Source organism: Chamaea fasciata, unplaced genomic scaffold, assembly GCF_029207755.1.
Source record: "Chamaea fasciata isolate MVZ Bird 193981 ecotype frontalis unplaced genomic scaffold, bChaFas1.0.hap1 SCAF_23, whole genome shotgun sequence".
Lineage (NCBI taxonomy): Eukaryota > Metazoa > Chordata > Aves > Passeriformes > Sylviidae > Chamaea > Chamaea fasciata.
The window spans coordinates 7,089,275-7,116,336 of record NW_027094108.1 but is presented as its reverse complement, the minus strand read 5'-3'; the positions used below and the strand labels follow the sequence as shown (position 1 = coordinate 7,116,336).

Here is a 27,062-nt window from a genome sequence, read left to right as displayed (position 1 = left end):
GCGAGCGAGCGAGCGCGGCCGGGCCGGCGGAGCAGCGGGAGCGCGGGGGGGGAAGAGGAGGAGGCGGCGGCGGGGGCGCCGCGCTGCCGCTGCCGGAGGAGGAGCAGGAGGAGGCAGCGGGAGCGAGCGAGCGGGCGGCGCGGCGGGGGGAGCCGGCGAGGGAGCGCAGCCGCGGCGGAGAGCGAGCCCGGCGCCCGGCAGCCGGCCCGGCGGGCAGAGGGCCCCCCCGGCGGGGATGGTGTGGTCCGGCGGCCGGTGGCGCTGAGGGCGGCCGGGCCCCGCGGCGGAAGGGGCGGAGGGCGAGGCGGAGGCGGCGGCGGGCGGCGAGCGGCGGCCGGCGGCGCGGCGCGGGGGCAGGCGGCGGCCGGGAGCCGGGGCACGGGCGGCGGGCTCGCCCCGCGCCGCGCAGCATGGTCCGGGAAACCAGGCACCTCTGGGTCGGCAACCTGCCGGAGAACGTGCGCGAGGAGAAGATCATCGAGCACTTCAAGCGGTGAGTGGGGAGGGGCGAGGGGGACCTGTCCTGCCCGACCCGCGGTGTGGGGAAAAACGAGGGGAAAAACGTGGGAAAGGGGGGGAGGAGTGCGCGGGGACGGCGGTTCCCGTGGAGAGGAGGAGGAAAACAGCGCTGTAAATAACCCGCGCCATGGCGGGATCGGCGGCGCGGCCGGAGCGGGGAAATACAAAAATGGCTAAAAATGGACCCGAAACGACGGAGCGGCAGCGAGTGGGGCTCAGCGGTCGGCACGGAGCGGATCCCATCCCAAGGATGTCGGGAGGCAGCGCTAAGCCTGGCCGACTTGTTTTCCATTCCTTTTTTATTTTTTATTTTTTTTATTATTCAACGCTGGGACTTTTAAAAATTTTTTTTCGCCCATTTCGCTGCGTTTCCTTCCCACCTGGAGCCGTGAAGGATGCTGCGTGTCCCCCCGAGGTGCAGCGAGCTGTGGGAACCGAACCGGCTGCAGCTGCGAAAACGTGACTCTGGGGGGGAAAAAAAAATCACACAAACCCACGGAGAAAACACGGGATCCTGCACGCGGGAAGCGCTTATCCTGCTGGCTTGTTTTTTCCTTGTTTGTTGTTATTTGGGGAATTTTTTCCCTTTTTTTTTTTTTTTTTTTTGGTGGTTTGTGTTGCGTTTGGGTTTTTTTGTTTTTGTTTTGCCTTTTTTTTTTTTTGTTGTTCTTGTATAGGTTAATCTCGCTCATAAGGAAGTAGTAGCTGTTTGCACGTTTGAGTTTTTTTTCTTCCTCCCTCCGTCTTTCCCTGCGAGGAGGAGGAAGAGGGTTCTCCCCCGCCGCCTCAGCAACACCTTTTTACTGTGGAAATGCTCTCAAGTTGATGCACCCCACGCTGGAAGCTGTTTTTTAGGAAGAAAAAGAGTAACGAGTCCTGTTCAGCTCATGGCCCCTCCAGGCGCTTTGCTTTAATCCCACCAGCAGCAGAAAAAAATGGATTTTGAGGCTTCCTTTAATCTTCCTGTGTTGGAAAAATGACGGAGCGTCCTTAATAATGAGTCACCATGGGAAAAATACATGCGGTGACACCGAGGGAGAAAAAGGAAGGTCCCAGCGCCTCTTCCCTGTTTTCTGGTTGTCTATTGTGGAAGGACTGGGAGTCTCGCATCCTCCTCCATCCTCCTGGCCTCAGCTGCTGCAGCAGCCAAACCCCATCTCTGCATCCTCATCGCTCTGAAACTGCCCTGTGTTAATCAAGCTTCACCTTTTTTCACCTTTATTATCCCCCTGAGCCCAGAATTTGCCGCTTGGTCAACGCTTGGGATGGTGGATGTGTATCCAGGGTGGTTTGTCGTGTCTCTCAAGTCCAGGTTACATGACCCAGTGCTGTACAAAGCCCGGTTTTGGGGGGGAAAGAGCTCGCTCTAAGGTTAGTTCGTTAATTCCATCCGTAACTAACTGAGGGAATAGGCGCTCCACAGTGAAAATCTGACGTCCCTGGGTTTTATTTTGTCTAGTCCTCCTCCTTTTATAAGATGTATTAAAGCAGAGAAAAAGTTGCTATGGTACTGTTGCTTGGAGATGGATGGGAAAAATGGCAGGCTCTGAATTAATTACCTTTTTTTGGTTGTTTTTACCTCGGCAAGTTGCGATTGGAGGTTTGGGAAGGGGCTTCGTAGCCAGGCGTTTCTCCCTGTTTTTCCAAAGTGATTTTTGCCCGGGATTTGTGTGTGTTTGGATGAGGCTGATCTCACGCCAGTAAACACAGTTAAAACACGGTTCAACCCTTTGGCTGCAGGTACTAAAGCAGGGGGAGGGAGTGACACTCCGCCTCCGAATGCTAGTGGCGTGTAACCACTGGCAGATTTGTGGCTGGAAAAGGGGTGAGGGGGTGGGTGTAGAGCCGGGTCCGAGGCTCGGTGCGTAGGTGCTGTAGGTGGACAATGGAGCGAGGCTTCCTTTGTATGCCCGTGCTCGCCTGGGGGAAGGGACACGCGCTGCACAAGGCTCGCACGGCGTGGTGGGTTTATCCAGAGGGGAGGGAAGTGGCTGCCCGGCCGTGGAGGTGGGAAGGGGAAGGCTCCCTCCGTGGAAAGGACGCTGTAGTTGGGAGAGAGTCTTTTCGGATGGAGCGGGGCTTGGCAGAGCCCAGTTCCCACCCATCCCCCAGCCTGGGAATAGGGTGAAGCGCGTGCGGGGAGGCTGAGCCATGGGAGCCGTGGCAGCGGGGCAGGGTTTGGGGGGAAGAAACGCCGAAAACCTCAACCGGGCCGTGACCGGGAATCGCCTCACCCCCGGAGCCTCTGTGCAGCTCACCGGAGTGTTTGTTTTTCCACTGAGCTTGGGAAATACCTTCTGGGAATGTCCTTCCCAGATGGAAGCCCGTTCACAGCGCTGTTGCACGGTCCCTTCTGGGGGTGAGTCTGAGAAACAACCGTCTTGTTTCCAAAGAATCAAAAATTCAGGGAAAACTCCTAAAACTTACAACTCGGCAGGAGTATGGAGGGTTTGCTGCCTCTCCTCCCCCCTTCACTTAACCGCGGACTGTGGGAATCTTGCTTGGATTTGCAGCCTCACAAGGAATTCTATAAAGGGATGAATTAAGAATTTTGAAGAAATATACATTTTTATTCTTTTCCCCCAAATGCTCCTGATTGGCTTGTTTAGTTTAGTGAGGTAAATAACACTCCGTGCTGTGAATTCTTCTCTCAAATTAGAGAATACTGAAGCTGCTCTCAAAAAGCACTGGCTTACATATGCAGCGCTCTTTTTTTCCTCAGAAGCCCTTTTTAAAATCAGTTTACTTGATATTAAAGGGGATTGCAAAGGAGAGATTTTCAATGCATTGAAATTGTTTTTCAGTTTCTTACCCAAATATTCCCTTTTCAAAAACTAATGCTCAGTATTTCCTTTAAACTGAGCTATTAAGGCACCCTGAAATAGAAAAGCAGCCAGTGCCAGGATTGGAGATCAACTGTTCAGGTGGAATAAGTAGGAAATTCGAGTTATGATCTGGGAGATGTGAGCTCAGGGAAGTGGTGGGAACAGTGGTTTGGGTTCACCTAATTAATGCTGGAAAAAAACCCCATCGTTCACCATCACTGAAACAGATGCTCAGCAGCTTGCAGAACAAGGCGACTAAATATAGTAACAGTTGTCCCCAACACAAGCGCTGCCCTTCCATATTTTTTTTCTTCTCTGTGTTTTCTTCCAGTTATCTGAAAGAACATGGCTTTGTCCCTTTACCGATGGTTTAAAGGACAAAGAGGAGTAAAAGCCTCTTGATGATGGACCATCTGGCTGGTGTGTGCAATCTCCTGTGCTGAGGGAGAATTAAGACATTCGCAGTGGCATACAAGTCCAGGAGAAACCTTATATTTCAGGAAACAAATGTGCTCCTTGAAAATCAACAGAATACACTGCAGATCAAGGCAGTCTTGGAGGAGATAAATCACTTCTAAGGGTTTTTTGGGCGGTGGGGAATGGGCTTTGTGTGGCTTCACCATGTTCCAGTGTCTGTCTCTCAGGAGATTCTTTGGATACCTCCTGGAGAAGGGGTTGACATTTTAAACATAACTGCAAAAACTCATGACAGTGAGTGTCTGTTTTCAGTAATTCCTAGAGAATATCTGGTCAGTTTGCGATGGCTTGGAGTGTAAATTTGGCCTGGGAGAGTGGAATCTGTGCCTTCTGCTCCATGTCACTGCTGTGGACTGAGGTATAGGGGAATTTTGGTAGCTCTGGTGAAGGCTGTGACCTGGCTAGAACGGTGATGGCCACTGCTGGTGTGGAGCACTGGGAGGAAAAACTTCCCACATCAGACACCGGCAGGTCTTGCAGTGCCTTTCCACGGGAACTGGCTTGAGTCAGAAGGAACAAGGCTTTTTCTGCTCATGGTTTTATAGTAAAGCTCCTATACGTGGTCCCTGGCGGTTTTTCGTGATCACTGATTAATAAATCTTTGGATATCGCTTGGGATGCAAACACATGGATGGTTATTCTAACTCAGATCTCTATCCGAGTGTATTTTTATTGTAGGAAAATACAGAAGTAAGGCCACAGAAGACACTGTTCCTGTTTCATCTCTTGATTTGTGTCACTTTAGGTATTTTCACAGATGAGGTACTGCCTTTTCCAGCTCAGAGCAGTGAAGGAGGGGAGGGTACGATTTACACCTGTGTTTTACTGGAGTGATGTCTTGAATAATGGGCACCATCAGAACTTGTTTGTGCTGGTTTTGCAAACACTTCCAGTAATGTAAACAGAGACCGTAGTAGGTTATTTGGCTGGGAGACTGGGGCAGGGGGATTAAAGTAATCGGCCAGAATCAGAAGGGGAGGCAGGTTCTTTCAGTGGGTTCCAGTGAAAGTCAGCCTCGCATGGAGCATACGTCGGTCAGTCAGGTGGCTCATTGGGGTGATGGTGGTGCCAGTTCTGGTGGTGATTTGCCATCAGATCTTTAATCATTCTGTTCCTAGTACTGATCAACAAGTGCCCTAAAGCAGCACAGGCACCACCTCCGTGGCATTGCAGCTTGTTACCCAGCAGTGTCTGCCTGCAGCTGCTTCCTGGTTCCCCCAGGCCGAGTCCTGGAGCGTGGCTCCCGAGCAGGCTGAGATCCATGGCTGCTCCAGATTCTGCTCTTTGCCTGCACTTGAGGTGGCAGCTGGTTGACGCCACACTAGCTGAGGAAACGGCTGGGTAATTATTTCAAAGAAACTTAATGAAAAGCCACGAAGAGTGTAGATTTGGACTAAGCTTCTATTAAGTGGTTTTATACACTGAGCTGTGGTAGAAAGATAAGTTGATGTCACTTGGTCACAAAATTCTGTCATCTGCTGAGCCTGGCTGGCGTTGTTTATTCTCTGAAGTTTCTTCAAAGGTCCAGGCTGTGTTTAGTTGTGATTATTTATGATTTGATGTGAGCAGCTTCTGTTGTTGCTGAGCCCCTTAAGAGCAATGTTGGCTTTTGGTATTTCTTGCCCTTAGTGTAAATTCCTTTGGTACAACAGTAAAATAATCCCTGCAGAGCACAAGGAAACAGATTCATATGTTGACAACTTACTAGTCCAGTGAGGCATACAAAGGTATTAAAGCCATTCATCAGGTCAGAACAGGAGATGAATAAAGGCTTAAATTCACTTTGTGATAGCCTTGTTGACTGTATTTTTATTCCTCCTTGCTTTTCATAGGCCAGAAAGTCATGCCAAGTTCCCTGGCAAATGACCTTGTTGATGTCTTAAGGTATGTCCAAAATTAGGTCCTTGTCTTCGCTGAGGGCGAAGAGGCACTCTCTGGCTTTCCATAAAAAAGGAAGTAAATATCCAAATGAGTAGAAGGCAGATGTTGGATGAGGTGATGAGTCAGGGTGGACCTGGGGCTGCTCAGAAGCATTGTTTTTGTGAGCTGATGTGTCACAACTGCAGCTTATGGTGGTTTCACGCTGCTATTGGGTTGTGAGGAAGAGGAGGAGATGTGCTTTTGCATGTGAAGAGGCACCTGAGAAAAACACCAAAACTGTGTTCTGAGGATGTCTGCAAAGGCGTGGAACTGAGGGTCACCCCTCCCGGCTGCTTTTAGGCTGCTGAGGGTTTTGGGAGAGTCGCTGTGGATGTGAGTTGTGGAGCTTGCCAGTGAGTTGGATATGCTCTGGATTTGTAGCTACCAAAAATAAGAACCAGTGAGATATTTCACTTGTGTTTTTTATTAAGTTCATTGAACTTGCTGAGGTCTGAGAACGCCCTGAAACCAAAGACTGCAAGGACAAACATTCCTAAACAATGAATTGAGAAATAAACGAGAAAAATGATTGCTCTCCGTAATAAGATTCTGAGTTTAGCTGCATCTTTGGCATGCTGATTTAGTAATCTTGTGGGAGGAACAGGAGCCTGAGGATGGAAATTTACAATGTACAACCAGCCTTGCTGCTTTCTTTGCTCAAGTTTTTGTGGTGTTCTGAAGAATCCTTGGACAGTAAATGAAAATCAGACAGAAGTTGCTTTTTTTATCACCCAGGCTACAAGTCAGCAGTGTTTCCCACCTGGTGATAGTACACACACGCTTATTTGGAGGTTTCACCTTAATGCCTGCGGAGTAATGGCAGCTCAGATCTCCTGAAACTGATCTCCATCACTGTTCTGCAGCAGCACATTCAGAGGTGATGAAGGCTCCTTGACCATGAATAAAACACAGCAACTGCTTTGGTTTGTACATTTCCATAGTTATTGTTTAACCTGCTAACGCTCTGCAATCGTCTCCTGTAATCTGTAAAATCCTGCAGTGTGAAGATAACATCCTTCAGTAAAAGAACAAACATTGTTCCGGGCTTTCCATGAATACACCAGACACATCCCAGGGCCTGCTGCAGCCTGGTCTGTCAGCAGGAAGGACTGAAGGCAGCATCTTTGAATTTGGTGCAAACGGCATCCTCCCGGGATGGATTTTTTGGAAATGCGTTCTGTAGCCGTTGCATGTGGCTGCCTCTGGACTAGAGTTTGTGTGTCTGTGCCTTGTGCGAGGTCCAGATGTTCGTGGTGACTTGGGTGAGAAGGAGCAGAGTTTGGATGCGAAAGGAACATCAGTTTTCCGCTCAGACAAATTGATCGTGGGAGGAGAGCAGCAGTCTGCCACAACAACCGTGTTCTGGCTAGAGGCTCGGACATTTTTAAGAACAAAAAGGAGCTTTTTTTGCTTCCTTTCTCTTCCCCTTTTTAATCAGTCTCAGCAATTTAAAACTGAAAGCTTTTTTTTGTATAAGCACTTTTAGATCTGGAGTGTGAGCTTCTGCATCTGATCAAAATGCCCGGAGCATGCTCTCATCTGTCCACTGAAAAGCCAGAGAAGTCCAGGCATCTCCGGAAGGAGGGTGAATGGATGATCTGCAGGGCTGTCTGTTGGATACTGCTGGTGAGATAGTTCCGACCTGTGTACGTTCCTCTTGGATGCCCCTCTGTCCAAATGGAGGAGCTTCCATGTCTTTTGTTATTCCTGGTGTGGTAGGAAATGAGAGCTGTGTTCAGACCAAGTTCCTGTCCTGAGGGTGGTCAGATACCCAGTCAGAGCTGGATTTGAAACCATCTTTTAGCTCAACAAAAAGAACGGCCAGATTATAAATGATTTTATTTAGGCAAGTAGTGAATCATCTGCAGTTTTTTTCTCCAGGAAGAAAACTGACCTGGTTGTGTTTGCTATCCATGGGATTCATTGAGAGTAACTTAGTGTCCCTGTCACGGCTTTCCCTGTGTCTTGGATGAGGTGTTCACTGCTTCCGCATGGCACAAAGCTCCGCGCCGTGGTCCATCTGCTCCTGCTGCTGGGTGAATGCCTCCTGTCCTCATTAACAGTGATGGCTGCCAAGGAGATCACAGAGGCTCGTTTAAATGCCCCTCTTTAAGCTCTCTGTGGCAGCTGTGGGTGACCTGTAATAGTTAATAGGGCAAAATGAGAAAAATAAATTGCCAAGTTGTATGTTTAAAGAAGTCATTTTTGGCGGGGAAAGAAGTCTTCCGGCCTCATTAGCATCCTAACTGTGAGGGGAATAAAAGCTCAGGGTGGATGAGTATCTCCCTTGTATATGTAATCAACATCTGTTTTAATTTCATGGGATCTGTGAGATGCTGCTCTTAGGAAGGCAGCTGGATATGCATCCAGACAGCCAATGGCCAGCAGTCACCACCTTGTAATCAAAGTCTCAGTAAACCTTCGGTCTTTTTCTTAACTCTGAAACAACTTGTTGGAAGAATTAGTAGCAGAGAAGCTTTGTCACATTTAAAAAATAAGTGGCTTCAAGATTGATGGTGTAGACGATAACACTGGTTGTGGGTATGGTGGATACCCCATTTTTTGGCAGCAGTTTTGCTCAGGAAGCATCTCTTCCTCTACATCCTTTCAGAGTTTACAGCCCCTGGGTTGGCTGCAGTTAATGCTCTTGCCTAGCTTGTCAGTCTGATTTTTCAACTTAAAGGTGAAGCTGATCACTGAAATGGCATAAAGAGAGGGAGCACCTTTCCCAGCAGTTGTGTTGGTGTATCTGGTTGGGTGGTGTATCCTTGAACCCCAGGAGGAGCCCTCTTGGTGTGGTAGTACGTGTTCACCTCCAGATACAGCTCTGCTCAAGTCTTTGGTGTGGTGAGGCCTCCTTTAGGTCCGCTCATAAAGCCAAAGTGTGAAGCCTCGCCTGTTGTTGTGATGAAACTCAAGTTTCCAGCTCAGCTTTGCAAAACCTCAACTTTGAGTTGCACTAAAAGGAAAGCCATTAAAGTGCAGCTGGTTCAGGAGGTCGGCTCTGGAAAGTCCCAGGCTCTCGCCGTGGAGAAAATGCCTGGAGCGCAGGTAGTCACTGCAGACAAAACACACCTACCCAAGTGTGTGCCAGGCTCTCGCCGGGCGCTTGTCAGTGGGGAATATTATTTTCCTTGGGCTGACACCTGGCTCATGCTAAGGACTGTGCTGCCAGTTGGTTTAGTCACAGGGACAAGCACTTTCTCCAGGGCAATGGAAGCGGTGAGTCACGAAGCAACGAAGTAACATTTGCACATCTGTTTTTGGTGACTGGCTGGTGTGGCAGAGCGGGAGTGGTTGGACTGGCTGGGAACTGGCTGGATTTCCTCCCTGGTGTCAAGATCATAACCTGTTAGCATTGGTGAGCTTTTGTGGTTGGGGATATTGACTGAGAGTCCTTGGATCTGTGGCTGATTTCTGTCAGAAATGAATTTCAAGTTGCCAAACCTGTGGGCTGAACTGAAGCCGGTCACTTGTTCAAACCCAGCTGAAGTTTGAGGGGGAATAGCAGTTCCATGACTTGAGGTGGTCTCAGAGACCGCAGACACATAAACATTTTTTTTTCTTCTGAAGTATCATTTTCTGGAAAGCGTACAAAACCTCAGAGAAGAGGTGGTAAATGTCTGTTGCTGGAGAAGTCTGTTCCAGTGGGACCAAGACTTCTAAAGCTTCAAGATGATCCACATCTCAAGTGCTATGCAGCATGGCTGGAAGACCATAATGTTGTGACTCAGCATTTTCCTCCATCTGCTGCCAAATACATACAAAGCAGAGCTTGGAGAAGAAGGAGAAGTGAGATGGGGAATTACCCTTTCATGTAAGAATGAAAAAAACTTGATTAATCAAGAGGTTCCCCTACAGTTGAGATGCAGCATGTTCTTAACATCAAATCCAAACAAATCCTAAAATCAGTCACGCAAAAGAACAGGCTTGAGCAACTCCCCTGCAGAAAATGTTGAACGTAGCCTATCACCACTGGTGTTTTTGAAGCAAATCTGCAGATTATGCTTTAAGCTGGAAGAAAAAAATGCCCTGGAGATGGAATTCGGTGGCTCTGTGTCTAGCGTGTAGGAACGTGACAGCGCGCATCTGTGTAGGTTGGGGATAAAGAATCACAGCTCGTTGTGCTTGAGACAACACAGCTGAACATGCAGAGTTGCTACATATTTCTGTAACCTTTCCATGCTTCTACAAATAGCGATATTTATTCTGATCTGCTTGGAGAGCAAGATTGAGGTGTTCCTGCCCTGTGTATATATATCTTCCCTAATCAATTTTGAACCCATTTGCCAGTTTGAGCTAAACCTGAGGGCGAAGGGGATATTCAGTCTCAGAGACATGACGTTCCTTTGAGTTTTGTGAAAACAAGCAGTTTTAATAGAGGAGAGAGACCTGATTAGCGGCCCCATGGAGAGAAAAGCTGCAGTGAAAGCACAGCCCTTATTAGACATTAAAGAATCCACATGGGAGAGAGGTGTTCCTGACCGTGGGAAAAGCTGCAGTGGGAACTGGCAGTTATTGGACGCCAGAGAATTCGACCTCAAGACATGCATGTGTAAGAAATGAGTCTTCATTAGTTCTGTTCACAAAGCTGCTTTGATTTTTTTTTTTTAAATAATTTTTATACCAGTAAGATATGGGTGCTCCCATGCTTTTCCTTGATTTTTCCAAAGAAACAACTAAGAAAAGTGCCTTAGTAAGAGTCTTTGTCTGTCCTGGCTGGCTGAGGTGGCCGTGCCTCATCCTGTTACCCTCGCAGCTGTAAGTGGCTGATGTTGTGCCGAGCCCTTCGCTGCAGCGCGGTCGAGCTCTGGCTGGGCTGATGCAATGCCAGGTTCTCCTGACGCTGCTGGCAGTGGAACTGCTGACTGGGGTGAGGAGGATATTAAATGTAGCCCAGTGAGATGTTGCATGGAGTGCTGAGAGGCGTTTTTATTCATCCAGCTTCATGTAATCCCCGTGTCCAAAGTATGGGTTCAACTCCCCTTCCCTCCTCTTCGCCCTGGTTTGAAGGGTTGCTTGGACTCCTCCTGGGGGCTGTTCCATGTCCTGGGAGTCTTGCAGTGGAACTGGTCAATATTTTAAGGAACGGATGCACCTATATTCACATGTGACCTGATGCCTGTTAGCTGCAACTGCTGATCTACATTGGAACTGGTTGTCATGGGGGTTGCAGAAAAATTTCCTGGCATATTGACTCTTGGATAAAATCGTTGCTACCAAAAGTGGCAACTATAAAAAAACAGGTTTAAATATTCTGTTTCTTCCCTCTATTGTGCATAATAATTCCATTTGTATATTAATGCTTCAGCAGTATCCAAAAGGTCGCTTTGCAATAAAGACGTAAATAAAATGTCTTCATTATGACACATCTTATGTGGGGTCTTAAAATGGAGCATTTGTTTGAGCTGTAAAGCAAGAGGTGAGCACTTACTCCAGCATGGAATTATCTCTGGACTATCTGATCTGTTGAGCGTGTTGCTCCTAAATACCAGAGGTATCAGGAGTATCGGTGAATGTGCCTATGCTAGCTTTTTAATTTCCTACTTTGTCATCTCTTAGGGAGGGATTACGAGTGCAGACAAAGCCCTGGCTGTTTTCCGTGCGTGGCAGGAACACGTGCTGTATCTCATTAACAAAACCCCTGTTTGTAGTGGGGAGTTGGGAGATTTCCCTCCCGTTGAGTACTGCTGGGGGCCAGAGGGAGCTGCAAAGTCCAGAGGGGTCTGGGTTCGAGTGGTCTGGGTGTTGGGGCAGGAGGGCAGAAGTATGAGCGTTGTGCTCAGGATTCACCCCAGGATTGTTTGCCTGAGCTCTGTAACCTGGTTGATTGTTTCTGCTCCTGGATTTTGACGTTTCCCTGAAGATCTTTATTACTAGAAGAAGAGCTACAGAGAATGCCCTGAAGAACGTTGTTTTTCTCCCCCCAAAGGTCACAGAGCTAATAAAGATCACTCTAAACAGGTTTTAAAGCATCTCAGATTGTAATCTAGAAAATGATGGGAGCTTGGTAATTAGGGCATGTTTCTGAATCATTGTTGTCACAAGGGCTGTTCTTGGTGTGGCTCGAAAACCAGAGCTCCTTGTGATACGAGGAGCTTTTATTTTGCTTGGCACTGGGAATGTGAAGGATTTCAGAGCTGCACATCTCCTGGATTTATCACTCATGGATGAGTTTTCCTCCTTGTGATTGTCCGGAGTACTGTCCCAGCCACTTGCTGTGTCTTTATAGACAGAGCAATTTAAATTTATCTGCACCAATGCCCCCAGCACGGGTGAGAAACAGGAGGAGCTGGGAACCATTGCACAGCAGGAGATGATGGTATGAGTTGCCATTATGGAATCATGGTGGGGATGGCTGGCACAACTGGAGTTCTGCAGTGAATGGCTGTGACTTCTTCAGAAGGAATTGGCAGGGAAGGAGAGGTGGTGGGGTAGTCCTGTGTGCTAGAAAGTGTTTGATTGTCTAGAGCTTAATGATGGTGGTGACAGGGTTCAGTGTTCATGGGGAAGAATGGTGGGAAGGCTAGCAAGGCAAATATCCCAATGGGAGTTTGTTCTAGACAACCCAACCAGGAGACCAATTTCATCTAGAGAAATAGGTTAAATATTCTCTGAGCAGCTGGGAGAAGTCTCATGATCACTCTTGTTGTGGGGGGACTTCACATCACATGTCTGCTGGAAATACAGCAGAGAGGAAGGAGTCTGGGAGGTTCATGGAGTGTGTGGAGGACACAATTGGTGAGGGCCCAACCAGGACTTGGTATCGATTTGTCCATAGTAAATACTGCTCCTGGTCTGCCCTGAGTGCTGCTGCTTGCCCAGGCAGTCCTACAAGGTGAAATGATAGTGGCTCAACAGGTGACAGTTTCCTACATTTGTTAGACTTGACTGTAAGTGTAGTTTTCCAGGATGGTGGAATTCTGCTTGTTTCTGTCAAGATCCGTCTCAATGAATTGGAATAATTTTCATCCCAGCTCTGTGCATGCTCTTCTCAATAGTCTGTCCCTGATTTTGCTGTCTGCTGCACATTAGTTACTGTGTCAGTGCAATTTTGAGTGGTTTTTGTTTAGATGCCTTGATTTTTCTGTGTGTCTCAGTCCTCAAGTCTCCTTCCATGCCTGGCACATGATGATGCTGTCAGATTTTGATTCATGCTCTGCATTACTTGAGGCACAGTTTAATTCCAAAGACTTGTGCTGCTCAGGTCTGAAGGTTGTGAAATACCATCTTCTATCACTCTACATATGAAATTCCCTTTCTAAAAAAAAAAATTATAAGCGTATATATAAATTTTATGGCAATAAAGCACATGGCTGTAATGAATATGAAGCTTGGAACATTTCCTTAGGATAAACGTGTTTGAACTGCTGCGTATTTCATTTAATGTATCGTTGCCCTTGTTGTGATCAGCTGTAGTGCCATAATCTTTGCAAACACCCGTGCAGAGACACAAGTTCCCTTTGTGTTGCTGGCTCAGGAACTCTCACAGTGGTGAATATTAAACACCTTTTGTGAGCGGTGCAGGCGGGAGACACTCACTGTGCGGTTCCTGCTGGGAGCTGGTGGTACTGGAGGCTGGTGCTTAACTCCAGACAGGATTTCTGCAGGATAGCTGTCCCTGTGGCTCGGTGTCCTGCTGCCGGTAAGATCCCAGTGTGGTCGGTGCTGCTCTTTGGTGTGTTATTTTGTGTATTCTGTGGCTGGGAAGTGGCTGCACATGCTGTTGTGGTGGGCCAAGTTTCTCAGGCTGTGGAATGAGCATCCATGATAGCAGAAGACCCTAGAACCAATGTTCGTGAACTCAACAGTCATCCATCAGACTGGCCAAAAACCCCCGTGGAGGCTGGTAGTGTCCTGCTTTATGGAGGTTTAGTATCTGCACGTCCTGGGTTTCCCTGTACCTAGAGCAGACCTGCTTTGTGCAGGGGGAATGCAGGGCTGGAATACCCCTAGCGTGGGGTATTTGGACTGATTTGCCATCAGAAATAAGGAGAAGAGGCACAAACATCTGGTGAAGTATTATTCCAGGACACATTATTTTGTTATGAAATAACAACAAAGCCAGAGGAATGTGATTGGCTAAGGAAAGCTTCAAGCTGTGCGAGCGTTTTACTGAATAAATGCAGGCTGGGGCTTGCTGGGGTTATATAATCACGGAGGAGGAAGGAGTGTGGCACGGCAAAATCAGCCAAGCTTTTCAGATGGCTGAAGATACCTAACTGCAGTCAAAGGGAGCCCGAGTGAATACAAAATACTCGGATGTCCTGCTGTATCGGAGCAGCTTGTCAGATCATGCTTGTAATGGGCGGTGCAGAAACACACGGAAAAAGCTCCTGCGTTATTTTGGGTCGTGCAGTGTCTGTTACATTTAGTAGTATGTGGAATGGAGCATGGCGCCAGCTTCTAAATAAAAATGCGGTGAAGTTTCTTCAGCTAGGATGTAGCTGACCTGCAGAACTCTGCGGTGATGAAGATGGTTGGATATGAAAGGTCTTCACAAGCTTGTGGGGAGGGCAGCAAGAGAAACAGGAAAATACCATGATTTAAAGTGGGATTTGGTTTATATTCAAAACAAATCTCTGTCACTTCAACCCACCTTTTCTTGTCATGTGCAGACTGTCCTATAAAGATCCTAACCAGTTTATTGAATATTTCAACTAAACAGTAAGGTTTGCTTACTACACAATTACTGGCCGGCGTTCTCCCAGCCCATGCTTTGTTTAGAATGCTTTTGCTTGGAACAGCGGGGGCCGTGCAGGAAGACTGTTCATAGTGAGCAACCGAGCTGAAATGGTTTATTAGAGCTGGAAAGCCGAGGGTGCCGATCCCCATGGTAGGGAAGGCTGTCGGGTGCGCGATGACTTTGGCTGTGCCTGGGTGACACGTCGCTGCTGGGGAGGAGGAACCAGCCCAGCCCTGCATTGACGGAGGCTGCATTTCCCAACGCAGCAGTGCTGTCTCCTGGTTTGCGAGGAAGAGCTGGGGAGGAGGAAGGGCTGGAAAGCGAGGGAAACATGCTGAGCAGCCGTGCCAAGAGCCCAGAGACATTTCAGCTGCTTGAATATAGAGGTGCTTTGATCTACAGTGAATAAACCGATAATGCTTAAATTATGAATTCCTTTTCTTTGTCTGAAAAGCTGGATTAGTGTGGCTTTGTTCGAGCAGTGATTATTGGGCAACTTTTTTCTGCAAGGGCTGCTCGACGTGTGTTTATAGCCTGTGCTTTTATAGCCACGGGTCATGCTGTGCTGGTGGAGGGGCTTGGTGACATAACAGCTCCCGCACATCCTCATCTCTGCTTTAGGTTGAACTGTAAACCCCTCTGTAAACACGGCCTGGGCCGCCTTTGTTACGATGCGGAGCTAATGGTTAATCAGCAGGAGTTGTGGACGGGAAGAAGGACTAAAAGGCCTTGTTTTCGTTGGAGTTTGCGGAGTGGGAGCGGAGCGAAGGCACCTCTTTGTTTCTGTTGGTCTGGCAGTGATTGCAAAATGCAGCCTTGGGAAGGGCTGACGCACAGGTGTAGCGATAGGAGGCGAAGGTTGAGAGGAGCTGTTCTGCCAGTGCTACCAAAGGTCGTGGCCATGCCTCCCCTGGCCTTTTGTCCCCTCTTCCCAGCCCTCTGCCGGGACAAAGGTCGCTCCTTGGAGCATGTTCACCTCCATCTTGCCTTGCTTCTGCGTGAGGAAGCGCGGTGCTCTCGCTGCCTCTCCTCCCCTGGCCCTTCAGAAAGTGTCGTGGTTTTTCCCTTGTAACATTACTGTGCTGCAGTGAAGCCGTGTGGTGATGCAGCACTGCAGATCTCCCTCCTCTCCCCCATGTCTCTCTCCTCCTGGCAGCATCTGCCAAGACAGGAGCAGCTCGGAGAGACGCCAGTGGGTGCGGCTGGGCTGGATCACTCAGCACATTGATCCTCATGGTGGGGACCGAAGGATGTCTGCAGTCACAGGACTCAGGGAAACCTTTCTCTTCCAGCAGCTGCCCTGGAATACTCGGGGCTCTCTCCTCCTCGGTTTTCTTTCATCCCCCCCCCCCTTCTGCTCCTTTCTCCTCCTCCCGCCTGCTTCCCTCACTTTCAGCAAAGGCGATTGCCACAGATTATCCTCAGGGCCTGTCAAGGGTACGGGGCAGGGCACCAAAGCACAGCATATATTTATGTATCTGGATAACAGGGGGATTAACAGACGCCGTCTCGGAGTGGAGTGATTTAGCACCATGGCTGCAGTGCAATACAGTAGTAGCCTCCCCTATCCATTTCTTATTTAGAAAAAAAAAATTAATAACCAAAGTACACTTCTTCCAATATAAAAATTCGTATTGGGAAGAGTCCCACCTTTGCTAGGCTGTTTTTGTGGTAGATGGGGACGTTATTACACTGGTGTTTTGTATCTCGTCTGCTTTCTGGGCAGTATGGCCTCAGATATTTGAACATTTTAAACACATTCTGCATCTTCTGCAGCAAAAGAATGACTGAGTTCTAGCTGTGTATGTACAATAACATGTACGTGTTAGGATTTCAGAATTAGGCAGCGATTGTCAAGGTGGGGAGCAGGCAGTTGTTCAGATCCCAGCTCTGATGTCACTGTCAGGCAGTGCTTCATGTGAGGTGGGCCGTGCTGGCTGCAGTCAAAGGACAGCTAGGATTTTGGGGATATTGATACCATTATCAATAGTATCTTAATCCTATTCCCCCCCGAAGGTGGAAGGTAAATAAGGGCTCATGTTTCCAGAAACTCAATGTGTAAACACAGTGAGCAAAAGGAAAGTGTGTTTTCTAACCTGTCCGTTTGGGAACTACATGGTTTAGATATGAGGGTTGGAGTGCATCTTTGTTTGCAGAGAACTGGCACTGAAACGTGTTAAAGGGTGATCCTAACTGGGATTCCTAATTACTTTCCATATTTTTTGTCACGTTCATTCATGGCATGAACATTTTCTCAAATAGGCTCTTTCCTGTTCTCCTTCCCTCCCCTTCCTTTCCTGTTCCCTCTCCTGCTCTCTCTACATCTGCCACATCCAATTAGGCCATTTTTTTTCCTCACACAGATTTTATTAACCATCTCCTCTCCTTTTCTGGGCTGTATAAATCTTGCTTTCAAGGCAAGATAACCAAACCCAGTTTCCAAAGAGAGCATGCTTTGAGAAGCAGCTTTCCTGCAGTTCCATTTGCCCGTTATTTGAAGCTTTTAATTAAATAACAAAGAAACAATTAAGAAATAACCAGAAGATCACAGATTAGGAAACTCCCAAGAATTAACATCCGTGTGTTGTACCCAGGGGCCAAAGGTGACATGCTCAGCCCTGGACAGGTGAGAGGCAGGAACGTGTCTTGTGTGTGATCGTGTCTTTTTATGCCCAACAAGGCTTTTTTTTTTTTCTTGGAAGATGCTTTTGTTTGTGCCCACAGCCGTGTTCAGTGGAGTATAAACCAGGGAAAAAAGGGCTCTAAATACAAACCAGGTTATATGTAAGTGTAGTAGGTCAGGCTGGAATGAGAAGGCAGCAGTCAGCGAGGCAGGTTTTCAGATCTTATTTAAGGATTAGTCATCTAACAACAATGATGAAATTGTAAGGTGTAGGAAAAGCCAGGCATGAAACCGAGGCAGCTCCGGGATCTGACAGCGTGTGTGCCTCAGCCTGGCGGTTGTATTCCCTTCTCCCTGCGTGTGTGGCTGAGAACAGCTTTGCCTGTGTAAGGTCTGTTTACATCTGCCCAGCCTTGTGCTGCCTTTGTGCATAGAAATTTTTTCACAGTAATTCTTCGTGGAGTTTACAAATACTTCCTGATTAGGTTTTTTATTTATGCGTCCCTTTCCTCTATGTCGGCACATTCAAAAATACACCTTTTGCCTTTTCTTGTCCTGGATTACCAACTGCAGTTCAAAGCTTTTCCCTCGTTTGCTCAGAATCTTTTGGCTGAGACAACTGAACACCCAAACCCTGCAGTTGTTGGCTGTTAAAACGTCACACTGCTCATCCTGCCCAGCTTGTCCTTTTCTGCTGTGAGTGGATGCAAGTTATTTAAATATGCTTTTACATCTTGTTTCCTTGTGTACACAAACATGTTTGGGTTTATTTTTATTTTGCATAGACATATACTCATCCGTAAGTGCCAGTGTTGCAGTTACTCAACATACATTACATAGGGTGGTGTCACATTCCCTCTGGCATTTCTCAGCCCCTGTTGGGCAGCTCTGTCTGGAGTGGGGGTGGGAGGCTGAACCCAGCAGCTCATGGGGCTGGGCGGTCCGTGCTGCCCAAATGTCCTGAGAGGCGTGGAAGTAAATGGGTTTGAGATCAAGAACGAGGATCACAGTGGAAACTCTGGATTAAATACGGATCGAAGTAGTTGAATTGCTGTGTCAAGGTCATTTGTCTCCTAAGAAAATTGTTGGCTGTCTGTATTTTTCCTTGTGACACGGTTTTGTTTTAATTGTGCCTCTATAATTGTGTCAGACTAATGATGTGCAGGGTGCTCTGGTTGTGAACACCTTTCTATTTCTTCAGCTGCTGCTGCTCTGTTGCTCTAGAAAGGGTGATCCCATGGTAGGCTCCTCACACTTTGAGAGAGGAGTTTAAATGTAACCATGGAAAATTTAAATGGCTTTTTCCCCTCTCCAAACGGCTTTTCCCCTCTTGGTGTCTCCCAGTGACTGATTTTCCTTACACAGGGGAAGGGTGAAGGGTTGGATGTTGATTTTGCAGGAGGCAATGTTATTAAACGTGGTCTTTTCCCGCCAGGACTAATGTGTGTGCTCTGCTTTGCTTTTCTTCCAGATATGGACGTGTTGAAAGTGTCAAAATCCTCCCTAAGAGGGGGTCGGAAGGCGGAGTGGCAGCGTTTGTGGATTTTGTGGACATCAAAAGTGCCCAGAAGGCACACAACTCTGTCAACAAAATGGGAGATAGAGACCTACGGACGGATTATAATGAGCCAGGAACCATTCCCAGTGCTGCGCGGGGATTGGATGATACAGTTTCCATAGCATCTCGTAGTAGAGAGGTTTCTGGGTTCAGAGGAGGTGGTGGGGGGCCCGCTTACGGCCCCCCACCATCACTTCATGCACGGGAAGGACGTTATGAGCGGAGACTTGATGGGTAAGTTCCAAGGTTTCTCTAGGCAGGTATTTTGTATTTGATATGGTGAGAAACACAAACTCGTATTTAGGGCCCCCAGATGGATTTAAAATTTTGGGAATTATCTATGTTTCCTATTTTGGGTTGGAAACGGAAGTGATTTCTATCCCAGTGGCTGGTACCTTGTGGATCCATAGAGGATGTGTCCTGCAGCTGGTTGGATATCTACCTACATTTGAAATAAGGTGGTTTTTAAGATGGAAGATTTCCTTTGGCCAGCATCGATATTGGAGTTACTCTTTTCTAGAAATAGCGATCCCATTTCTTGGATAATATTAAGGCCTTGCTGGATGTATCCCTGCTGCCAGATGGAGCTATCTTACTCTACAACATGTGGTGAAGTTCTCTGTGGAGTATCTTCGGAATACTAGAACCTAGAATTCGGTGAAAGCTTGATGCCTAGCTCTCAGTTCTCACTATACGCAGCGGGTATATTAATTGGATTGTCACCACAAAATTCATAGTAGACTTTAATGATGCGGCCCCTTGGATTCTACCGACATCACTTAGCCATGGAAATAACGCTTGGATGGAGAAGACCGAAGGCAGCTTGTGATGGTTCCATTTTGGATCTACATCATTTCCAAGTTATTGGGATTATTCTTTCTGATGGTATTGGCAAAAAGAGATGACGGACATTACTAAATTTTGGAAATTATAGTTCATTTTTTTTTTAAAGCTGGGATAAAAACTACTGCCTTGAATTTATTGGATGGTATACAGTCAAGACGCCAGTAGCCATGGGGAGTGGATTACTATCTAGTCTCTTAAAAAGCTCTCTGCTGCTCCACATTAAACATACTTTAGCTTTAAGGACGTGGTGCTAATACCCGTTTGTGGATACACCAGTGAGAAATGACTGGGCTGGATGGTTACCAAGGCGGCCAGAGGATGCCTGCTGGCAGCAGCGTGAGGAGGACCCTCAGGCCTCGGGGGATCTTCTTCCAGCTGCTTGATTCAGACTTAGGGCTGGAAATTAAAACTATGGATCTTTTTAAGTGCCTTCTGTCTCAAGAAAGAAGTCTGGGGGTTTCAGAGTTATGGTTTCAGTCTGGGACTACTTCCGTCCAGTGGAATTTTTTTTTTTGTGTCTTGTCACTAAGATTTTTTTTTTCTTGTTGGTTCATCCAAAATTTCATTTGACACCCTTGCCCATTAAGAAGGTGGATTACCCCTGTAAGAGGGGCCAAAATTGGGGAAGTTATGTTCACAATTCTCTCCCTAGATTTAATTGGGAATATAGGTCGTGTTTCCACACTTGGAAAAGGTTGGTATGTCCTGCCCTGTGTATATTAGCCCCTCTCCTAACCCAAGTCAAACCCTCTCTTTCCACTAACTCCAGTAGCACTTAGTACTAATAGATAAATGAAGAAAGCACTGTAGCTATTAGCTGTTCAGCTCTGCTTCCTCTGTCTGTCTTCTGTGTCCTTCTCATGGATAAGGATTTGTTCTTTTCTGTCAGCTCTGTAGCAATAACCCGCTAGAAAATGTTGCTTTTTCTCTGACCTCATTAAATCAGCTCTCACTGATTAACACTTTATAGGATGCTAAATGCAATAGTTTGTAAAATTGTTGATCTTGGTCCTTCAAAAGGGGGAAGAAAGAACCAAAACAGAGACATGTTTCTGTGCCAGATTCTGAATTAGCTTTCAAAATTCCATTGTTGCGAGCAAGAGGTAATGGAAATAGAAACGCAACAATGAATTTCAAGCAGACGTAGAAGTTAACGACATTCTCTTGCCCTGGTTAAGTAGTTTTTTATATATAATTTGAGGGAAAAAATTGCAGGCAAGATGTGAGGGAGCCCTATAGAAAGTTTGATATGAGTTACAATTTAACAACAGAGTGTGAATATATTGAGAGGATTAAGGATCTAGGGATTCATTGGAGAAGGAATGGAAGGAACTTCCTGAGATGCTAATCGCAAAAAGATTCAAATCAGATTTTCAGTTTATAAAAGATCCCTGAAATATTTCTGCCATTCAAACTAGAGCTGTGATGTGGAGAGGAGGAGGAGGAGGCACAAAGCAGAATTGGGTTATCAGGATTCAGGGGGTTGAAGTGACTCATAACAGATTCTGAAGGAAGAATCTGAGAGAGAAGGCTGAAACCAAGGTTGAAATGTCCTTCATAAGATGGATAATTAATTTTTAAATTAACGTTGGCTACCCTGACGTGTTTAGAATTTTAGAAGTGTTTTTAAAATGTTCAACGTAACCATTCTGGATCTTCCATTGAATGGATGTAACTAAGACGTACCATCCTGGTACTTGTCTAAATTGGAATGCTCAACTATTTGCAGTGTTCCTTTATCTGTCAGTTTTGTCTCTCTTTATTTGAGAGATCACACTAACTCAGAACATCACTGAGCCTTTCTCAGTTTAAAATGTTGGAAACACTGAAGTGAACTGGACTGTAGCTGCTGGAAAGCAGCAGCTTGTGCAGATAGAAATTCTGTGATTGCAGCAACAGCAGCAGTCACAACAAAAACACCGCTTAAAAACTGGATTCCCAGTCCTTGGGTAGGATCTTAGTATGTTCTGGGCACCTGCATCCTTGCAGTTCCAGCACTAGTAATGAAGATGTTTCTTTAGCGTCCACAGCTTTTACAAGAAGTGAGTGTAGCAATCTGGTCAAAGCAAAAATTCCCTCTAAGGGGGTGAAATATTTTAGAACAGCAACAAGAAACCCCCTAATTTTCTGGAAATTCTCTATGGGTTATGCCACCCCTTTTGAAAGCAGCTTCTTACCTCAGGATCATGCTTTGCATGGAGGCTTTCATGGCTACAGCCCAATTTGTGATGCCATTTTTGCAGAAGTATAATTACAAGAGCTCCAGTAATTATTAAATTTTAAAAACAAAAAATTTGAAGCTCTTAAGCAAAAATGGAGAGTAAAAGAAGTTGATGATGTCCACGAACATTGAAGTTTTTCTCATTTACAGAATTTAAAAGAAAAAGAACAACTAAAATGAGGATTCTGCATGGGCAAGCAGAACTTTTTTTCCCGTGCAGGCAAGTTGCTGGTCATGAAAGCCCCATACTGTGATTAAACCAAAATGATTGCTCAGCTTGATCGTATACAAATATAACTTTGAAGTCAAGTAAAATGTTTTGAAGTTTGTCATTGTTTGCTTGATAGGTTATTGCTGGTTAGTGGAGAAGCAGTAGCAACAATAAGTTGAGTGCTGCCATGAATGTTTGCATGATTTGCTTTTAGTTGTGCCTGCCCCTTTCTGATGCAATATTTTTCCCCCTTCCCAAATACAGGGCTTCAGATAACAGGGAGCGTGCTTATGAACATAGTGCCTATGGACACCATGAGCGGGGGACGGGCGGATTTGATCGGACGAGACATTACGATCAGGATTACTATAGAGACCCTCGGGAGCGGACCTTACAACACGGGCTCTATTACACTTCTCGGAGCCGAAGTCCAAACCGTTTTGACGCTCATGACCCCCGATATGAACCTAGGGCCCGGGAGCAGTTTACATTGCCCAGTGTGGTACACAGGGATATCTACAGGGATGACATTACGCGGGAGGTACGAGGCAGAAGGCCGGAGCGGAACTACCAGCACAGCCGGAGCCGGTCGCCGCACTCGTCGCAGTCCAGGACGCAGTCCCCGCAGCGCCTGGCCAGCCAGGCCGCCCGGCCTGCCCGCTCCCCCAGCGGCAGCGGCTCCCGGAGCAGATCCTCCAGCAGTGACTCCCTCAGCAGCAGCAGCAGTACCAGCAGCGACAGGTAGGTCCTTGTGCCGTGGGCCGTGCAGGTCGTTTCCCGAGGTGTGAGCCCGAGGAGTTGTTCCTGTGGCAGAGCTTTGGTTGTTGACGTAGAAGCGAACCGGAGTGAAATGTAAAAAGGCTCAGTTGGCACCGAGGGTTCCAAGGGGAACGCTGGTGCCCTTGTTCGTTATTTTCCGTGGTGAATCCATGCAGCATGCATAAGATGGTGGCTGGGCAGAGCAGGAATGTATGGACACAAGGCCTTGCTGCCTGTGTGCCTGGAGAATGGGTCACTTTTATTTGCTTTAGTGAGAGAAAAAGCAAATTTTAAGGTCAGATAATTTTTACAGACCACGCTTCAACATATTTTGGGAAATGATGAGCGGTATTGTTCTGTTTCTTCTTGTTTGCTGACACTGCTGACATTCACAAGGTTGATCTGTCTCCTTCCCATTTTTCCCCCTGCTGCCTCATAGCAAAAGCTGTAGACTTGGAAGAATTAAAAGAAAATAATCCAAGTTTGCAATTCCTGGGGATGCATTTCCCATGTCTTTGGTTCTGCAATAGCTCTGTATTTGCATGGCTGTACAAAATACTTGCGGGGGTGAAAAGGTGATAGAAAATCACGGATTTCTTTTAATAATTTTTAAATTCATGTTGAAGTGCCTCTCTGATATTTGGCCTTTTAAGAGTAAATTCACCCTAAGAGTGAAAACCACGGAGTTACGGTTGAACCCATAAATGTTTTATGCTCTTTGGCGAAGAGTTCTGCTCTTCAGGAAGGTTTGCAGAGTTGGCAGCATTTCCTTTCATACCAGGTCTTTTCTAAAACTGAAATTATGCATTAAGTAAATAAGTGTAGCAGTAGAGTGTTGGATTTCACAAAGGCCTGGAGTGACAGGACAAGGGGGAATGGCTTCCCACTGCCAGAGGACAGGGTCAGATGGGATATTGGGAAGGAATTCCTCCCTGTGAGGGTGCTGAGGCCCTGGCACAGGGTGCCCAGAGAAGCTGTGGCTGCCCCATCCCTGGAGGTGTCCCAGGCCAAGTTGGACAGGGCTTGAAGCAACCTGGGATAGTGGAAAATGTCCCTGCCCATGGCATGGGGTGGAATTAGGTGAACTTTAAGGTCCCTCCCAACCCCTTGTAGGATTCTGTGATTATCGTGATTATCACTGTGAATGGAATTTTACCACTGGCAGAACTCTCTGACCAAGGCAATTATTCTCACAAAATCTTACCTTGAATGTTGAACCTTCTGGAAGGGTGAGATGGGCTGACACCCATGGAGAGTGTGCAGAAGAGAAGATGAGGAAATCAGTGTCTCCTGATTGCCCCACCCCCTCATGTCTAAAGAATCATGCAAGGATTTATTTACTTGTTTTAATTATTGTTTTCTCCTCCTGGATTTAGAAATCTAGGTCCTGTCTAGGCTGGAGAGCAGGTGACGATTTAAGACAACTTTTAGGCTGCTTTAAGCACATGTTTATTTCCAGCACCTCTCTCAATGAGAGCTTAATGCTTGAATAAAGACAACCCTTTGTCAAAGATTTTTCACACTTACTACAGCTCAGAAAAATCTGTGAGACTTCCAGAGGTCTCAAAAAAATGCTAGAGAAAATGGATTGAAAGGAGGGCTGGTTACATTTAAGGTTTAATAAAAAAATCTCAAGCAGGGGAAGAAAGAAAATCTCTGCTGGTGCTTCTCTGCTCCTTGTGGAATGAGAAGGGTGTCCAAGAAACTCGTAATATTTATAAAATGTCATTGTTGGGATGTCGAGGCAGGATGAAATCCTGTTCTGAATTTGAGAGGACTAAATATGATCCCACTGGAACCAAGTTTTAAGATTTAATGAGAAGAAAAGCAGCGTCTGCTGTGCTTGAGCATTTCATTTTCTCGGCAATTTCCAGTTGTAGTAATGGAAAAGTAGACGATACTCTGGAAAGAAATAAAACATTTTTTTTTTTATTAATACAATAAAATCAAACTCAGTCAAGCAAGTAATGGAATCTGGTGGATTGTATATTTAATTTTGAAGGATCAGGAAAGAGTTTTACATGTTTCTCAGCAATCAGATAATAATAAACATTTAACCCTCTCTTTACTTTGGGAAGCAAAACCCCTGGCCTTGAAGTCTTTCAAAGCACAAGAGTGTAATTTTCAACACACTTTGAATTTAGCCATGTAAATATTAAGCGCCTCATACCCTGTTGGTGAGCAAATGCTGCCTCACCCCCTTTTCCCTGGTTCGGTGCTCCCACTTGCTGTGTAATATATTGAGTTTCATTTGTCTGGAGAATAATTATTGCTTGCAATTTCTGCGGTGGTCTGGAGGATTTTAGCAAGCTGGAGATTCTTTCATGGTTTTTTTCTAAGTGGAAATGGCCGGTTTTGTGAGGCCATGGTATTATTAAGGTCTTTATGACACTGCATTCTTCTGAAATTTAAGAACTTGGTCACTGAAGTCTCATCCTGTTGGTCTCAGCTGGCAGAGTTGTGTTCCCTGCCCTGGGGAGTGTTTGGGACACACGGTGGGTGTTCAGCACTTCTGGGAACTTTGTGCCAGGCACTGTCCTTCACAGGAGCTGTGAAAAAGCAGCAGAAAAGGTGGTGATGGAGAAGTTTGGGTTTCCTTGCTTGTGGTTTTCAAGAGCTGTGTGAAGTAAATAAAACTGATTAAATAGAGCTGATTTTCCTCGACAATACTGAAGAAACATGATCTGTTTGCTTAAAAATTAAAAAACAACTCAAAAAAGCCTTTATCTCTGTAAAGGTTCAGAGTTTGCTGCGTTGGATCTCAACTAAACTTGGCTTTAAATTGCTCTTTGGAGGCCTTTGCAGGTAATGGAGCTGCAAGGGAGTAATTTAGAAACTAAAACCAGGAAGAACAAGTAAAAAATAACCAGTATTCTCTGAAGCCAGTCTTTATTTGGGGTGTTCTGTGGCCTCTTAGAAGTTGCCTGCTGAGCTGAGGTGAGGAAGTTGGTGGATGTGGATGATTCCTGCGTGGATTTGAGGAGGAAATTGTGTTTTGAAGTCTGCGTAGTGTGAGATTGCTCATTCCCCACCCATATTGTGGAAAAGGGTTGATGCAATTTTTTTTATCACCTTGAAAGAATAAAAAAGCCCTTGAAAATGGTAATTTGCCACCACCAGAAGCTTCAGTTTCTCTGTTTCGGTGATTCAGACACACACAACAAATGATACATTAGCAAACATATTTTCTGTACCGTGTCATGGAAGAAGCTGGCTCTGGATGGAAGCTGGGTGATCCCATAGGAAGCAAACCCGATTTTGTTTGTGCCCTGCCCAGCCTTCTGGAAACATCCCCGCTGTTTTTTTGGGGTTTTTTTTTTGAAAATCTTATTTCTAGGCTGCTTTTCGAGGTGTTCTGTGCTAAAAATAATTTCTGAGCTTTTTGATTCAGTTTTGTAACGTCAAATGGCCTGACACATCTCTTGCCGCTCCGTGTATTCGTGATTCTTTTTAAAACTTTGCTGCAGCAGTGTGCTGAACCTCCTGGTGCTGAGAGTGGAGCATTTAGCTCCTAAAATCCTTGTTGGGATGGGGTTTGAATTCTTTTTCAAAAACCCAGGCAGAAGTGTTTGATTTCCCGTAGGTGATGCGTGAACACCCCGTGTGTTGGATCTACAGATAAGTGACCTGAGATTTTTCCCTTGGCCTTTAATATTTATTTCTTTAGAGTGTTTATTCAGTTGTCTGATGTGGAGGATGCTGGGGGATTTACCAGTTAAATGAGTAATTTCCTATAGTGTGTAATGTAGTCACCTTTAATTTATTTTTAAGAGTGTTTATTTGGTTGTCTCATCTCCAGGATGCTGGAGTTGGATGAATAATTAGTTAGATGACTTATTTCTCTACATCTTGTAATATGAAATAGATACTGTGAAATTAAGAGTGTTTTCAGCTTAGATACAACACTGGCTTTCTATTCAACAGGGTCTACATGAGCATAGTTATTCCAGTCGTCCTGAAATCAAGAAACCAGAAGAAGTTGCACTTACAGATATTCGAAAAGGGATTTTCTTTCTTTGTAATTCTGATAGCTGTGTTTAAAGTTCTCATGACAAGTGGGCAAGGCGTATGGTAATTAGAGATTGGCTTTAATTTTAGATTTCTCTGTGATGACATTCTTTCTGGAGCAAGGAATTACCATTGGAATGGAGTATCTGTGTGTCTTAATACTGAAATAAACTGATGAAAAATACTGCCAAGAGAATTTTAATGATGGGAAAAACAGGCTCCCTTGAAACCTCTTGTGTATTTTATTTAGTCAGGGACTTTCCTACCCTGTTTCAACAACTGAAGTGAAAGTAGAAAAAAGTGAGTTTTAGTTTCATTACATAATGAAAACTTTTCTCTACCGTTGTCTTCATCTCCTCCTTCCCGCGTCGTTTGCTGCCAGAGGTGATGAATCACCGATTTAGCTGGG

At 46.1% G+C, this 27,062-nt stretch overlaps 1 protein-coding gene across 4 annotated transcripts in view; it reads left to right on the top strand.

The window, feature by feature from the left end:
• SPEN (spen family transcriptional repressor) overlaps positions 1–27,062 on the top strand; it is a 67,167-nt gene continuing 40,105 nt past the window's right edge. For 2 of the 4 annotated variants that reach the window (XM_066202780.1, XM_066202779.1), the window contains exons 1-3: positions 1–493; positions 18,522–18,842; positions 22,151–22,627. In XM_066202780.1, the coding sequence (XP_066058877.1) occupies positions 411–493; positions 18,522–18,842; positions 22,151–22,627 (881 nt within the window). In that variant the 5' untranslated portion in view covers positions 1–410. Of the gene's footprint in view, positions 494–18,521; positions 18,843–19,250; positions 20,149–22,150; positions 22,628–27,062 lie in introns of those variants that run through there. The other 2 variants (XM_066202778.1, XM_066202782.1) reach the window with 2 other exon arrangements.